Here is a 15643-nt window from a genome sequence, read left to right as displayed (position 1 = left end):
ACTGGGCTGTTCCTAAAAAATTTTCAAAACCCCATAGCATTAGTTATGTGCCACGAAAAATCAAGCTCTAAGTGGTTTATCTAGGGTCACACAAGGTATCTCCTGAAGAAGCAAAGCATCTTTGGAATTGCAGTCCTTTGTGTTATATGCAAAAATACTTTTCTAGTAGTCAGAACAATCTAAACCTTGTTTGAAAGGAAATTTTTGGTGTTACAGTTTCTTGGCCAACTGACTGACTTTACCTTAATATTTTGTTACAACTGTCTAGTTGTATCTTTCCTGTAAAAGGTGAGATACTGAAAGATCTGACTTCAGATGTTTCTAAGACAAAAAGAAATATAGAAGGACCAAACCCTGGACCTAAAACATCCCTCACAAATACACATCATATAATTTGGAATCTCTCTAATGTTATGAAGAAGTCTTCAATAATACATCAATGATATGGTACAGTACTATCAGAAGCTTCCACCATCGTACTTACAATAAAATTAAAGAGGGAATGTGTAACATGTTGAATGTGTTGCTTTTCAGGTGTTCAAAGCTATGAATATTCCTCAGATCAGAAGCCCTTCCTTACCTTCTGTAGAAGATATGCCTGAAGCTTATCACATGAAGATAGCTCTCCTTGGTGCAGGACCTGCAAGTTTAAGCTGTGCTTCCTTTTTGGCTCGATTGGGATATTCAAACATCACCATATTTGAAAAACAGGAGTATGCTGGTGGCTTGAGGTAAAAAACAATGACAACGCATCACTGCTTCCAATGATTATACAAAGCAAAGCACCAACTGAGCTGTTGGAGAGCAACAAAGGGGAAAGGGACCTGGGGGTGCTGGTGGATGGAAGGATGACCATGAGCCAGCAATGTGCCCTTTCAGCCATGAAGGCCAATGGCATCCTGGAGTGCATTAGAAGGGGGTGGTTAGTAGGTTGAGAGAGGTTCTCCTTCCCCTCTACTCTGCCCTGGTGAGGCCACATCTGGAATATTGTGTCCAGTGCTGGGCCTCTCCATTCCAGAAGAACAGGGAAGTGCTTGAAATGGTCCAGCAGAGCGTCTTCAAGATGATTAAGGGAGTGGAACATCTCCCTTATGAGGAGAGACTGAGGGAGCTGGGTCTCTCCAGCTTGGAGAAGAGGAGAATGAGGGGTGGGTGACCTCATCAGTGTTTATAAATATGTAAGGGGTGAGTGCCAGGATGACAGAGTAAAGCTTTTCTCAGGGGTGACTAACACCCCTGGGGCAATGGGCAACGATTATAAACTGGAACACAGGCAGTTCCGTACAGATATTAGGAAGAATTTTTTCACTGTGAAGGTGACAGAGAACCGGTACAGGCTGCCCAGGGAGGTTGTGGATTCTCCTTCCCTGGAGATATTCAAAACCTACCTGGACACATTCCTGGGTGACCCTGCCCTGGCAGGGAGAATTGGACTTCTGAGGTCCCTTCCAACCCCTAACTTTCTATGATTTTATAATATTGTGCAAACATAGTTTATACATGATACATACACCTTTACTAAAGGAAGAGAGTAGAAAGTCTAGAAAACGTACTTTTTTTTTCATTCATGGAATTCATCATTCAAGTTAAAATGGGTACAGTTGCAGGCAAGCTTTAATTAAAAATCTGGGGGCTATCTCCTATAATTTCTTCATATGACCTCTAAAATTCCAGGGTGCAATTGTTATCAAATTAACATTTTAGAAAATTAAGTCAGGAGTCATTTTCCCTTATCCAAAACTTTTAAAACATAATGAAGTACTTGTAGCCCTACAGAGTAAAAGAATGAAAATGCTTTCAATGTACTAATTAATGTAGAATTTCAAATTTAGAATGCTTTCATGAGCTACTTTATGCAAATATAAGCAACAGTGAATAAATCAATCATTTATACTTGGACTTCAAATTTTAGTAAACCATACCTTAAGAGTGAAATAACCCTCCTACAACTGTAAACCTTCAACAAATTGCAGATACACAAAGCAAGGTACCTTTCAAGTTTTTCTGTATGGGAAGCACTTGGCTGGTATTTGCATAGTGTTATTTCATTTACACAAGAAATTGGGTTTTTTTTACCACTGTAGCAATGACTGAGATCTTATCTTGTAAGTTTGTTGGAATTCCTAAGTATAAGATAAAATATTTCAGAAACTGACTAGTGGATACCAACCCATTCAAATGAAAAAATAAATTTTGCATGTTGAAGGTGTGCTTATGCTAAAGCATTCACAATACAAAAAGTGAAAAGAAACAGAAAGAAAGAAGGGTGATGTGCTTGCATTTCTCACTGCAGCATCACTGAAATCAATAGAATCGACACTGTTAATGAATTTGATCCATAATGCGATAATATCAAATACTTATTCAGGGCTCTGGAAGACAGAGAATCAATGGTGGAGATGCTGAGCTGATTACTTGCATTTTTCCTTCTGAGGTTCAGAAGTATTCTACCTAATTATCAAGGGGTTAATACATAGACATTTAACTGTGGAGCTGTTTAACTTGAACTGGTTGCCATAGAGGGCTGCAAAATTTAGTGTATGAAATGCCTTTTCACTTGTTGAGTAGTGCATGATTTCTTGAGTACCAAACTTTAAGTGGTAAGAAATAATGAGATGTTCCTAAAAATGAAGCTTTATTTGGTGACAGGTTGGAGTCAGCAATACAATACAGTACTTTCTGCAGTCCAATGGTGCCATTGCTTACTGTGCATTTGCATATTTTAAGGAATGTGATCTTAAGTTGCATCTGTTCTTCATGTTTTAAGTTGAATTCAAAGTAAAGTTTAGTCTCTTCTACTTAGTTTTGCTTTTTCTGTTAGTACTCTTCATGGTTCCACATCTGGTTTAAGGGCATAAATTCCTTTTATCCATATTTTAATCTTGGAATGGAAGGGAGGCTGGCCTGTGGCAGCAATCTGCTATTATTGCATTTTTAAGTATTTTCAGTACATCTTTTAACAAGTTTGGCTTATTGATGGGTGTGCTTTCAAGGCTTCATAGATCACTGCAAATGGATAATAAGACCAAATAAATTTTGTATTTGGAATCAGCTATTTGGAAGGGCAATTGCTATGCCCTTTTTTAGTTTACTCTGGCTGTTTTTTTAAAGTGTTTCTAACTAGGATGTTCCTTCACAAACATTTTACATCATAGCTAACTTCTTTAATGTTATGGTGGTAGAAAAGTGTCTAGTGATTGGAGTGCCTGTAGTTGTGATATTTAAGCATAGCATAAGTCTGTGGTTGTCTGAACACATCTAATTTTTCATATTCACAAGCAGGTTTCCCTGCATTTCACTACGTGGGTAAAATTTATGCTTTATAGTAGATAAGAAGTGAGCAGATCACACTCTTGCTTAGAAACCATGAACAAGCTTCACTTGTGTTCCTAGCTGAGCTACTGATTACAATGTACCAAAGTATTTCTCCCTCTAGGGCAGAACTAAGTCCCTTGAGCAAAAGTAATTTGGATCTCTGAGAAACAATAAGAACCTGTCCAAGCACCTCTAAATTGCATCAGATTTAAGGAATAGGTGAATTTGTGGAACACCTTCCTTCCAATGCATCCCTCTTGTACCTTTGCTCCATTTTCTCTTTCCCCTCTGTCTCTCTGTTGGAGGGTCAGAGACCGTCTGGAAGAAATTGTATCAGAATTATGATGGGCCTTAGGACTTTGATAAAATAATTTTTTCATGATAAGTATGTGTGCACGTGTCCTCTGAGAAAGGATTGTTTGCATATGAACATACCTGTTCATTTATATTTAAACAGACAAATATTTGGATCTACCCCAGAACACAAAATAAATGTTTAATAACTGCAAAAAATGATTTACAAATTCTGACAGTGACATAATATAGCCAGTGCTATTTTTGGTTCTTCTAGGAGCCATGGAAATGGCCTTCAACAAAATATATAGGTGATGTGGAACTTCCCTTCTTAAATTAGATTTCTTCATTGAATCTCTGTTGCAGAATCATATTTATACATTAGTTTCTGCCACACACACCTTTTCATTTAACATGACCTATGAAAGTTGTACTGTTATGACTGCCATTGCACACTGGTCAGGAAAGGTGAAAAAAAGGGCTGTATTAGAAATCATAAGGATGAACACCAGTTTCTTTTTAACAAAATTAAAGTTGATGCGATTTAAAATAAATTAATTCCTACTGGTCTGTCAAAGTTAGATTTTAAAGATTATGTGGTCACTAATAATATGTTAAATAAAGGCAGAGTAAATCTCATGTGCCAGGGCTTTTTCATGGAAATTATAGAACCATTAATTTGAAAACAGACTGGCCTGTGTGAACCTTAAAAATATCTGGGGACAGACTATTTAGGTTTCTGCATATTCAGGTTACTTTGTCTTCAATGAAAAGTATCTAAAATAATAATTCACCTTGTTTACCTGTAAGGTGTTTCGTGGAAGATATTCTGAACTGTCATGAGTAGATGTAATTTAAATGGAGTTAAAGATCTGTACCAGCAGATATAAATTGAGTTTCTATGCTTACACTGCAGTTTTCTCTTGCTAGAGATCTAGGAATTCTGCGATTCTGTGAAGATGAAGATGTCATTCCTGCACTTCCCCAGGAGAAGAAAAATGCCAGCTAATAAACATTAAACTGAAAAGCAGACTTGAGACCACGAGCTGATAGAAAATTACTGACTTTATCCATCCTGAAAGATCAAAGAAATTTATCAAGTAGAAGTGGGGGAGGATAAAGTTTTAAACACTGTTGCTTGAAATAGCATATACAGCACTTAAAAAAAAAAAAAAAAGAAATCTGATTTTTTCTTATTGGATAACTTAATGAACTATTGCTAGATTGCTTTGTAGCCATGTTATCTCTTCTTAAATGGATTTTTTTTTTTTTTTTTTTTTTTTTTTAAATATAGCAAATTCTGGTGAACAAAAAGAATGGAGCTGAAGATGTTTTGGACCCAAGCCTTAAATATAGTTTACCTACAACTGTGGCCAGGATTGGCCTCAAAATGCTGCCTTCCTGGCCTATATTTTTTACTACTGGGTGGATAATGCTGTTTTATCATTCTAACAGTTTTTAAAAAGCCAACAGCCAAGCTTCAACACATTTCTGTTCACATACATCAAAATTAGCTAACCTATGTTATAAGTATTGAATGTTAGAAATAAAAAACCTTTCTTCCTAAAAGCTGGAAGTATTTCATGAGTGTCTTTATTTATTCTAGTTCGTCTGAAATCCCCCAGTTCCGATTGCCATATGATGTTGTGAATTTCGAAGTTGAGCTTCTGAAGGATCTTGGCGTGAAGGTAATGAAAAATACATCCTTCCTATATATAGATGAAAGAAAAAAGAACAAGGACTCTGCCAAAGATTAACAGCAAAATGTCATGCATATTAGTAAAAAAACAATTAAAAGCTATGCTAGACAGAGGCAGGAAGATGCTTCCTCTTGCTTAGGGCATTTGTCTGTCTCCTGTCTGAATGCCAGTAGTTTGGAAAAGGGCAATCAATACTTCTCATCTGGCATGCCTGCATGTGATTAATTGTCTGTAAGAAACAAATTCCTAAATTGCTTTAGGGGTCCAGTGTAGCTATTGGAATGATTTGATTTTTTTAATCGAGTTTTTTTCCTGCAATTTTGGCACTTCTTAAAACATTCGTATTTTATACTTCTCCTTTCATTACCACTCCCTGAGTTTTTTTCTTAATAGTTTATCTTACAGTCTTGCATCCAAGTTAATTCTATAATAAAATGCATCAAATTAAGTGAAGCATTAACATGATCATCTATTATAAACAATAACAGTCATTCAACTTCTTGGAAAGCAATAGTTATGCATTATTCTGCTAAACAAATGTGTGTTGTTTATAGATAATGGGAACATTGCTTTATTGTTAATTTAGGGCTTGAGCTGAAGATTTAGATAGTGTTTACCATTTCTGCACTTATTAATAGAAGTTTCAAATGTAGAATGCATCACTGGATCAAGTTTTTGAGGACCAGGAGGGATAATACATATTAAACATGATATTAAAGTGTTCAATGAAGGAAGAAATTCTTATTGGAATCTTTTGTGTTGGTTCATGTTGTAAAAGCAGTAGACTGTTGCCACAAAATCCAAGCGAGACCTTCATTTTGCTCAGGTTTTGGTAAAATACTGGTAAGCTGTATGATAAGGCTTTAAATGCTACAGGTCTATTTTTCTGCTCTAAAGATCCCTCTGCAGCCCTTTAAAAGAGTAATGGAATGGAGATTGAATTAGGGATGGGGCTAAAACCAGAGCACCTAGACAATTTTTGACAAAATTGCTGGGCAAAGGCTCCTGGGAACCCTCTACAAAACTCAGTTCCCCAGGGCCCCCCATTATGCAAAGGTCTCCAGACTGGGCTGATGGAGCCACCGTGTCACTGTGCCCTGTGAGTCCCCTGCAGTTTGGAAGCACAGCAGAGAATCTCAATGTAAATTTGTTTCCGGGCTCTGCCATTGTTTTGCAATTGACCCTCTGGCAATCTGGTTCACTAAGGATCTTAGCTTTATACCTCTATAAGCTGGAAATATTTTCTGGTGTTTACTTAAAGCATTCCAGATCTGTGGTGGAAGGCGCTGTATTGTGTAAATACTCAGTAGTGCTGTTTATTCAATTCTAATGAAATTAGTAAGAATTAGTCAGCTGAATAAGGATTATGGAGCTAGGCCCTAGGAGTATTATGAATCCCCACATAAAATAGTATTGCCATTTAAATTCCTTCATTAGGTTTTCATATCATATGTATATAATAGGATACAAAATGTAATGACAATTTATGGAATGCATTTTTTTTGCCAGTGAGGATGTAGTCTGTATTCTTGAAAGGATTAAACTATACATGGCTTTTCCAACTCTCCTCAAATTTATACTAAATCTCCACAAAATGAAGTAAGCCTTTTTATTTTTAACCAATGGGAAAAAAACAAAAACCAAAGATGCACAATGCCATGAAAGCTAAACTGTTAAGATGACAAGGTATTAGTGCTTATACAGTAGAGGGTAGCGTTTTGTAAAGTGAATAGACAAGTGATATAACAAAAACTGGGTGGACAACATTCAAGTTCAGAGAATCTGAAGTACAGGGACAAAAGCATATATACTTGTGTCAAGAAGTACAAAATATCAGAAGAGGAATCACACACACTTTATGCACTCAAAAGCCTTGGGGTTAGCAGAGATGAGCAGAAGGTGTGTGTGTGTCTGCAGTCGCATGACCCCTACGCAGGACACAGCAAAAGCTCTTCCCTGTCTCACTCTCATAGAAACTTCAGTTGCTGAGCCTGTGCAGTGGCTGCTGAAAGCAGGGTTACAGGTGGAATATTGCAAGACTTTTTCAGCTTTTGCTTCTGGAATTGAATAGTAGTTGAACTGAAACAATTACAGATTATAGGTGCATTTTTGTTACTGTATATTATTTCTTTCAAGAAACGAACATCAATCACCACACCCTGGGCATTGTTGTTCATCTAAGTTAAAATTAGCAATTTCAAGTCTAAATCAAACCTGATCTCATTTGTAATTTTGAAAACTTGTTTTAGGTTACCAGGCAGAACAGTGTGTTTTACAATGAATGATTAAGTCACGCTGTAATTTGCACAGAGCCTTCTTCAGACTTAATACCATCTCTGCCCCAGTCTTTTGCAGGCAGGTTTGCTGAACCCACACAAATGCCACTGTCTTTGCTGTGAGTTTTGGCATGTAGGTATTGTAGTGGTGGTCTCAGTGCAAAATTCAGTCTGTGAGCTTTGAGGCTGCAGCACAAAGCAATACCATCCTTCCTCAGGGACTGGAGTTGCACTCTGCACAGCTGGATACCAAGCTCCTGATACTGTGTGAGAAAACTTTGCTGTTCAGAACTCCTGTCAACAGAGAACAATGTCATGTCTTTTAGTTTCTTTATTTCTCTTCCTAAACTGTTTTTTTGTTTGTTTTTTGTTTTTTCTCTAGTGTGGTACCTTTTACCCATACCTAGTTTGGGCCACTCGCTTAAATCAGAGCAAATCTGGCCTTTTAAGGTTGTCTTGGGAAAAAAAAAATATTGCTTTGTTCACTAAAAGTTTCTGTGAAGATTTTGGGTACAGGATATGATAGAAATTGTTTTAACATTATCACATTAAGAGCAAGTAATCTTTAATTCTTTCAGATTGTTTTTAACAAAGGCCTTGCAATGAATGGAATGACACTCCATACCTTGAAAGAAGATGGCTATCAGGCAGTCTTTATTGGAATAGGTAAGAGCAGTTCACTGACCTGTGTTTTGTCATATTGAAATGAATTATGTATAAGAATAAACTGTGACTTTCATTTGTGTTAATAGCATGACATGAGATGGTTTCAGTTTGGTGCATTATAAAAGTATGGAATATGTGGAAAATTTAAAAAAAACAGGAAGCCAAAGCTAGCTGTCTTAAGGCAGGTGTTTTTAACATAATCACATCTATATGATAGATTTTTAAATATGATGAAAATGTAGCTAAATGGATTTCTTTTTCTTTAGTTTAAACGGTTAAAAAATAGACGAAATAAAAAATTACTTGTAATTAATTGCCATATTGTCCCAGAGCAATACAGAAGTTAATTTTCAATTTTTGCAAATAGCTTATTATACCCACATAATTAGTAAGTCTATATGTAAGCCAGTGGTACCATGCTTGGTTGCTTTTTTTCTTTCCTTCATATAAAGTATGTAACATCCTTCAGATAGGATGCAGTGAAATGTAATAATGGGATGGGTTAAAATAAGGTGACTTTGGCTTATACTAAAACTGGCCTCACAGGCCTGTCTTCTCTCATGTGATAAAGAATTCCTGCACCTGCCTGCTATTTGAATCATTGCTTTTTTTTAATGTTAGATTAGCATTTTTATCCATTTACAAGTATTTTGAAGTACAGCTGGACCCATTGCTACCATATGATAGGCATGTTGAGCAGGCATCGTCTGCAGTTGGTATGAGGCTTAATGCTCTTTATTGATCTAGACGTTGCCTAAGTGAACATAATAGAAAACAAGTTGTCCAACTGTTCCTCCTTCCTATTATTGATTACAGAGATGTAATTCTTAGTACAGCGACAACTGTTGTTTGCCATCTGGGTATGCAGTATAAAAAGCTTTGCAGGTCTTTTCTGTCATGTGATTATAGTACAGAGAGTGTTGTGATTTATATAATCCTAAATCCTCACGTTGTTAGAGAACTTCTATGCATAGGAATTTTGATGTGTCATGTTTTGATGTAATTGTATACAAGGGAATGGTCCAACTTCTCTTCTTTGTTTTAATCTGTCTTTCAAACTGCTTTGTGAAACCTCACAAATGAGGGATTCATTCATAAAAAAATATTTATTTTTCTGAGAGGCTAGCATTTAGGGAAGAATTCAGTCATTTTTGGAATATCAGCATGATTCCCCTGCATTTCTGACTCAGAAATCAAAAAAACCATTTCAGTTAAATGTTAGCAAAAATGACCACTGAGCACTACAGATGGGATTAGAATGTTTGTTTTATTTATGTGAGCTTATTTTCTTACCTTAATTAAGTTATCCTAATATAAAATAATTTTGATAGAAATATATACTGACAGCATTGTGCCATTAAGATGCTAGGTAAGGAGACACAGCCAGCATTTTAATAAACAAGAGAAGGTATCTGCAGCGTAGTTCTCCTGTAAACCACGTGTTCTCTGATTGTAGTAGGAAACAGAGGGCATAAATGCTAATGAAGGATTATGTGTTCCTACAAAGTTTTTTTACTGGAAGTTATCTTGCATTTGTGATGAAGCTGATCTCTCTCTGTACCCCCATATCTGCCTCTCATCTCTATTTTACTATACTGTGTAAGACATTGGACAGTAATGTGGCCTTGCATACTGGTAATGAAACATGGAAGATAAACCCAGGGATTACAGATTTCTAAGGTTATCTATATTAATGCAAGAGAGCATTTATAAAATTTTAACAACAGCAGGTTTTCCATAATGCATCTGTACTGTATATATTTTTGTGTTCTTTGACTACTGAACAAACATGTTCAATTAAATATCACATTTTAACATTACCCTGAATCATGGAAGTAAAATAATGACATACCACAGTTTATATAAAATGGAAAATAAATATGGTAGTTTTCAATCTTACCTGTTAGTGAAAGAAAGGAAAAGAGAATGGGTATGTAAAAGAAGATGAAGTCCCTGATGGGATGAGGGAGTACACTGTGAGAGATTTTTTTCATAGCAATGTGATTTTTGAAGAGCACAAAGTCTTAAAGAGCACTTTAATCCTGAAAATTAGATGGAACTCAAGAATATATCAGTCAGGGCTGTACAAGAGTTCATGTGTGATTCATGAAATGGAAGAGCACTTGTAAATAGCCAGCTACATGAGGGCAGGTGGACTTAAAAAGAGAACTTTGAAAGCTATTTTCTACAAGGTTATGGATCAGAAAAAATCTGTTTTTTAGTGGGAATGCTGCATTAGGTAGGGGCAGTAGACTCCTCATCTGGTTCTGTGGAGGGTAAAGCATAGTTGATTGGGGTTTGAGCTCTTCGAGCAAGTGACCATATTGAAAAAAAAAAAGAAAAAAAGAATAGCAAAGACTTTTTTGTGGGAGCTGTTCGGGAAGGTTTTAAAAGTGTGCTCTAGTCAGTATCTTTGCTGTGTTTCAGACCTGAAGGGTGAAGAACTCCTAAGAAATTCAAAGACAGATACAGATTAACAGCCCTTCTCTAAAATAAATAACAATAAAAAAGAGGCTTGGCTTCCAGTGTGTGCTTACTGAGGTGTTGAGACTATGGTAGTTTATCTTAAGGTGGCAGACTATTCAGCCAGGCAGCCTGGTGCCTACAGATCACTGTTTAAAGCCTAGAAAAACACCTTGTACTAGAGCTGAAAATGAACAGGTGGCCAGTGCGTGTCACCAACCTTTGCCTACTTCTGGGTCTCATTATGAGTATCACTTTACCTGCACTGGTTTTTTTGCACTATCTTATCCTTCCCAATTAGGCTGTGGCTGTGTGTCTAACATTGCAGAGACTAATGTGGAATTTGGGTTACAAAGATGTATGTTGAACAATTAAAGACTAGATCCAAGGAAAAACTTTCATAGTTACCTGGATGAGTGGTAATGAAAGACATCAATCTGGCCAATGGCACACAGCAATCACACACTGCCCTCTAATAGCAGAATGTTAGAAAAAAATAGTTGGTGAGTCTCAGTCATAGGATTGTCAGTTATTTTCTTTCTGTAGCTCTTTCCTTCAAGCTCACATTTTTTGCCTTATCTGAACTGTGTTTCATCCAGCTACTTCTGAATGCTATACTTCTGTTTAATTCTAGTGGATCAATATGTGAATCACCTCCTCCCTGACCATCAATTACTTTCAACTTCTAAGTTTTCTCTCTACAAAGATGTAAATTTTGCAACATCTGGCAGCAGGTGTATCTTGTGTTTTGTTTACAAGGGCCTAAGAGACATAACATTCTGTTTTTCTCAGCAGTCCTAATTTCAGATTACAGCTAATGTAATAGTAAAGGGTAGCCAATGAATCTCAGTTTCTTACATCAAAAGTAATGATGGACAATAGTACACATGAGAATTTTTTCACAGGAAAAAAAAAGCGTCCAGCATCCATTCAAAAGGAGGAACAACTGTTCAAATATACTTTGAGAGTTCCTGCTTTATTTTTTTAGTTTTAATTGTAATTTAGTTTTGTGAAATTTCTAAACTTATTTAGTCTTATTTCACTGGGCAATTAAAAATGCTGATTAAGAATTAAAGATGTAGAGTTAGAGCCCTTAAAATTTTCATTTAAAAATTCTGTTTATCTTCCAGCTACAAGTCTTTTGGTTTTACTTTCTTATTCACAAACATTAATGAGTAGATATTAAATCTCCCAATTGAATGTTCAAAGTTTTAAAACTATGATCAAACTCTACATAGAAAACCCCCCAACTTTTCAGATGTAATAGATAACACGTAACATATTTTACCTGGAATCAGCTCTGCTTTTTGATAAGAAATGTTTCTGAAGAATTTGTGATTGACCTGACAAATCACTTTGAAAATTTTGCCATTAAAAACTCTTGCAGCAGTTGCTGCCTTCTGTAAACACCACAGCAGCTGAGGGCAATAGAGACTCAGCATGCTGAGAGCAAAAGGAGAAATCAATGATGGGGTAAGAGCCTAGAGGGGAGAGCACATGGGCCTCAGAGACAGCAAAGTAAGGCAGCAAAAGGGACCTTGTGCTTTGTATTACTGTGGATCTTGGTTGATTTTCAGGGTAGAATACTCACTTTTTTAAAAAAATTAAAAATTAAAAAAAAGGACTTTATATGTCAGAGCAAATGCAGAAATACCAGGATTTTATGATTCATCCTTCTTGTAGTTCAGCTACATCCTTCAGAAATCAGAATTCTGTGGGTCTTTTAAGACTCTAAAAAGCATTTTATGTTGTTTCTGAAAGAGAAAACACAGATTTTTTTTTTTTAAATAACCATTTAATTGAATAAAAATTAATGACCTAATTATTGAATGTGTTTAAGGACGTTTCATTTGACATTCAAACAAATATAAAGAAACTATCACCATGAACATATTTTCCGGAGAAGACTTTTTACACAAAACCTCTATCCTTATTCTGCAACATTTTGTCATAACACAGGCTGTTTATATAACATTTATGTTCTCTTTATGTGAAGATCAGAGAAGAAACTATCTTCAAAGATTGTTTTATTTCATAAAATATTTTTTTAAACATAACCCCCCATTCCCAGATACTGTTTAGACACTTTATAATGCCCATAGGCTTAAACATGTAGCACTAACTTTCTAATTAACTTCTCACTATAGGGCAAATAGAGTCGGTAATGAACCTTTCTTATTTCTTCCTCCATCTTGTGATGTTGAATTTCAATAAAGACAATTTTATTGTATTAAGATATTTAGATGCTCTATCAAATACTACAAAATGGTAAGTTAGATGAGCATGCAGATTAAATCTAAGCAGATTGTTCCTTAGATGTATCCTGCAAGCAGTATATCCTGCTTGTAAGGGTTAAAACAGTACATTAAAAAAGAGGAAAAAAAATGAAATCCCTTGTGGAAACAACCTTTGTGATAATTGCAGTCATTCATAGTTAATTAACACAGCATTCAAACAATAATATAATCAGATGATTCCATTGATTGGAATGAAATTACACACCAAAAAATGAAATTAAAAGTCCAAGCATTGATGTTCCTTGTTTTTAAAAAAAAAACACAACTAAACCCTGTGAGACTAATTTACTGTCTCCCAAAAAGTAAGTAATCTCCTCATGCCTGTTATTATCTTCTGATTAACTATGCAGTGCCACCTGGTGTGCAGATGGGAAGAATATTACACATCAAGAGTTCTGTTCACACCCACCCACACAGATATAAACCTACATGGCAAAAAGTGAACAGATGTTCATTTTGCTTGTGCTATAGGAAAAAAATTTGCATCGTACTCCTGATTCATAAACTAAATTTGGAGGACATGAAATCTGGGGCCTGTAGGCCCATGGCCAGCACAGACATTATGGAGGAAATATGTGATATTCAAAATAGTTCTCGTTTCAGGTTGTGAACAGACTTTTATTTGTTTGCTTCTTTGGTTTTGTTTTACCATGTATTCTGAGTTTTCCTTTCTCTTTGATTGCTATTTCATTTATGCTCTCTAAATGGAAGTTTATAGGCAGAGTAATTTGAAAATATATCCAGGATTTACTTACTGGTTGGTTGTTTTTCAAAATTGTTTTCTGATTTTTGGCATTTAAGATGGTCCCTAAAATTGTACTTCTAGGCCTCTTTGCAAAAACCTGTTTGGCTCAGTGGTAATGTAGCAAATCATTTCAAATATAATGCACATTGATTAACGATGGAACTGTAATACAAGCATTGCATCAATGTAGGCTCTTAGGATCTTCAGCTCTATTTCTGGTTGTGATTTTTTTTTTTTTTTTTTAATTTTTATTTTTATTTTTTTATAATATAAGTATTTTGAGATTTGACTGATTATGGTTTTTTCTGCAAGGGAAAGGCTAAAGACCAGATAAAACACAAAAAGCAGGGGAGAAAAATAATATGTTGTAAGGTAGTGCATGAAAGAATCATGTTGGAAACAACATTGGCTAGATACTAAAAATAAATGCTTACTTAGTTTAGTTTCTGGGTTGTTTTTATTAACACTTGTAGACAAGGATTGTCACTGTCTCAGAATCTTGCAAAGGTGAGGCTTTTCAACCATGGTTTTAAGTGCTGACAACAGTGGCCTTTCAGACATCAGTATCTTCATGTAGTTAAAGCTAATAGAGGCTGCAGAGCCAGGGAAAACACTTGGAATTACATTTTATTCAAAATAGTCAAATCCATTTAGCTATGAACAGCAATGATAGTTTTGTATTAGATATAATGAAAATTAAGTCATCAAGATGAGTCATGACGTCAGAGAGAGTACCTTGAACAGTTTGAAGATCAGCAGTGATGAAGAGCAATGGCAGGATTTAAAAAAAAAAACAGTTAAAAAGATTTCATAGTTGTCTTACAGTAAAATAAATAGTTTTAAAATAAACTATTACATTTTTTTTGTTGTTTTGGGGTTTTTTTGGGTTTGTGTTTGTTTTGCTTTTATGAGAAGGCCCATGATAAATGGATTTACAATTATAGTGTAAAACAGAACCCAACATAATCAAAACTGCACACAAAGTGCAACTACATGGAATGAAGTTCCAAGGAAAGTGGCCTACACAGCTCTATGCATTGAAGAATGGGGGTTCTTTATATTCTACCTCCTGGAGAGCCTTTGCTCATTGCTCACAGCTTAGAGGATGAATGTACCCCTCTGTAACACCATGTTGCCTAATTTTTTTCATGTCTCACATGAAGGGAATTACTAAGAAATCACACTAGAAACTGGCTCTTGTACAAAACTGGCTAGTCCTCAATATTCATGTATTCTCAACCTCTGGGTCAATCTAAAAATACTTTGTTATTAAAAAAGAAAAATTAATAGAAAAGGAACTCTGTCAAATAAGTTGTTCTTACACACTTACAGCAGATGTTCGAACTTACTTCTAGTCCCAGCGTGCCAACTGACCTGGAGACCAATAATATAGATATTTCCAAGAATTTTTATATTTGAGGCATCTTTTTTTTCTTCTTCTTCTTGTAGCAAGCTATTCTTTCATGGCTGTCGTCCTCACTACTGCTCTGGATACTGATGGAAAGTTCCTGGTACACCGATGAAACAGCAGGCAGTTGAATGATTTAAGGGCTCAGATGCACAGAACATCTTATTTATTGTTAAGAGTCTTAGGACACTTGCAAAAATACTAGTAATTGGCCCAAGGGCATCCTTAAGTTATACGCTTGCAATTGCACAGATTTTCATGCTTTTATTTACTTGCCTTTTCTACCAAAAAACTGCTTAGCATAACAATCTCTACTGCACCTGTTTTACAAAATGCTCTTTTGTCTCTTTCCAAGATGCTGGACAGTTTCCCTGAGGAAATGATCATCTAAATATAATGACAAAATCAATTTGACTCATATAGGTTTAAGAGTGGAGAATTTTTTCAGTATCTTAGATTAATTCCTCTAACATTATCTA

General features: G+C 35.6%; 1 protein-coding gene across 19 annotated transcripts in view; it reads left to right on the top strand.

The window, feature by feature from the left end:
• DPYD (dihydropyrimidine dehydrogenase) overlaps nucleotides 1-15643 on the top strand; it is a 344906-nt gene that overhangs the window by 120930 nt on the left and 208333 nt on the right. For all 19 annotated transcript variants that reach the window (XM_071750810.1, XM_071750811.1, XM_071750816.1 and 16 more), the window contains 3 exons: nucleotides 535-731; nucleotides 5216-5297; nucleotides 8164-8251. In XM_071750810.1, coding sequence (XP_071606911.1) covers nucleotides 535-731; nucleotides 5216-5297; nucleotides 8164-8251 — 367 coding nt within the window. The remainder of the gene's footprint in view (nucleotides 1-534; nucleotides 732-5215; nucleotides 5298-8163; nucleotides 8252-15643) is intronic.

The sequence above is a fragment of the Heliangelus exortis genome, chromosome 8, assembly GCF_036169615.1.
Source record: "Heliangelus exortis chromosome 8, bHelExo1.hap1, whole genome shotgun sequence".
In the NCBI taxonomy this organism is placed as follows: Eukaryota; Metazoa; Chordata; class Aves; order Apodiformes; family Trochilidae; genus Heliangelus; species Heliangelus exortis.
The sequence above is the reverse complement of the archived record's forward strand: the minus strand, read 5'-3'. Positions and strand labels throughout refer to the sequence as shown.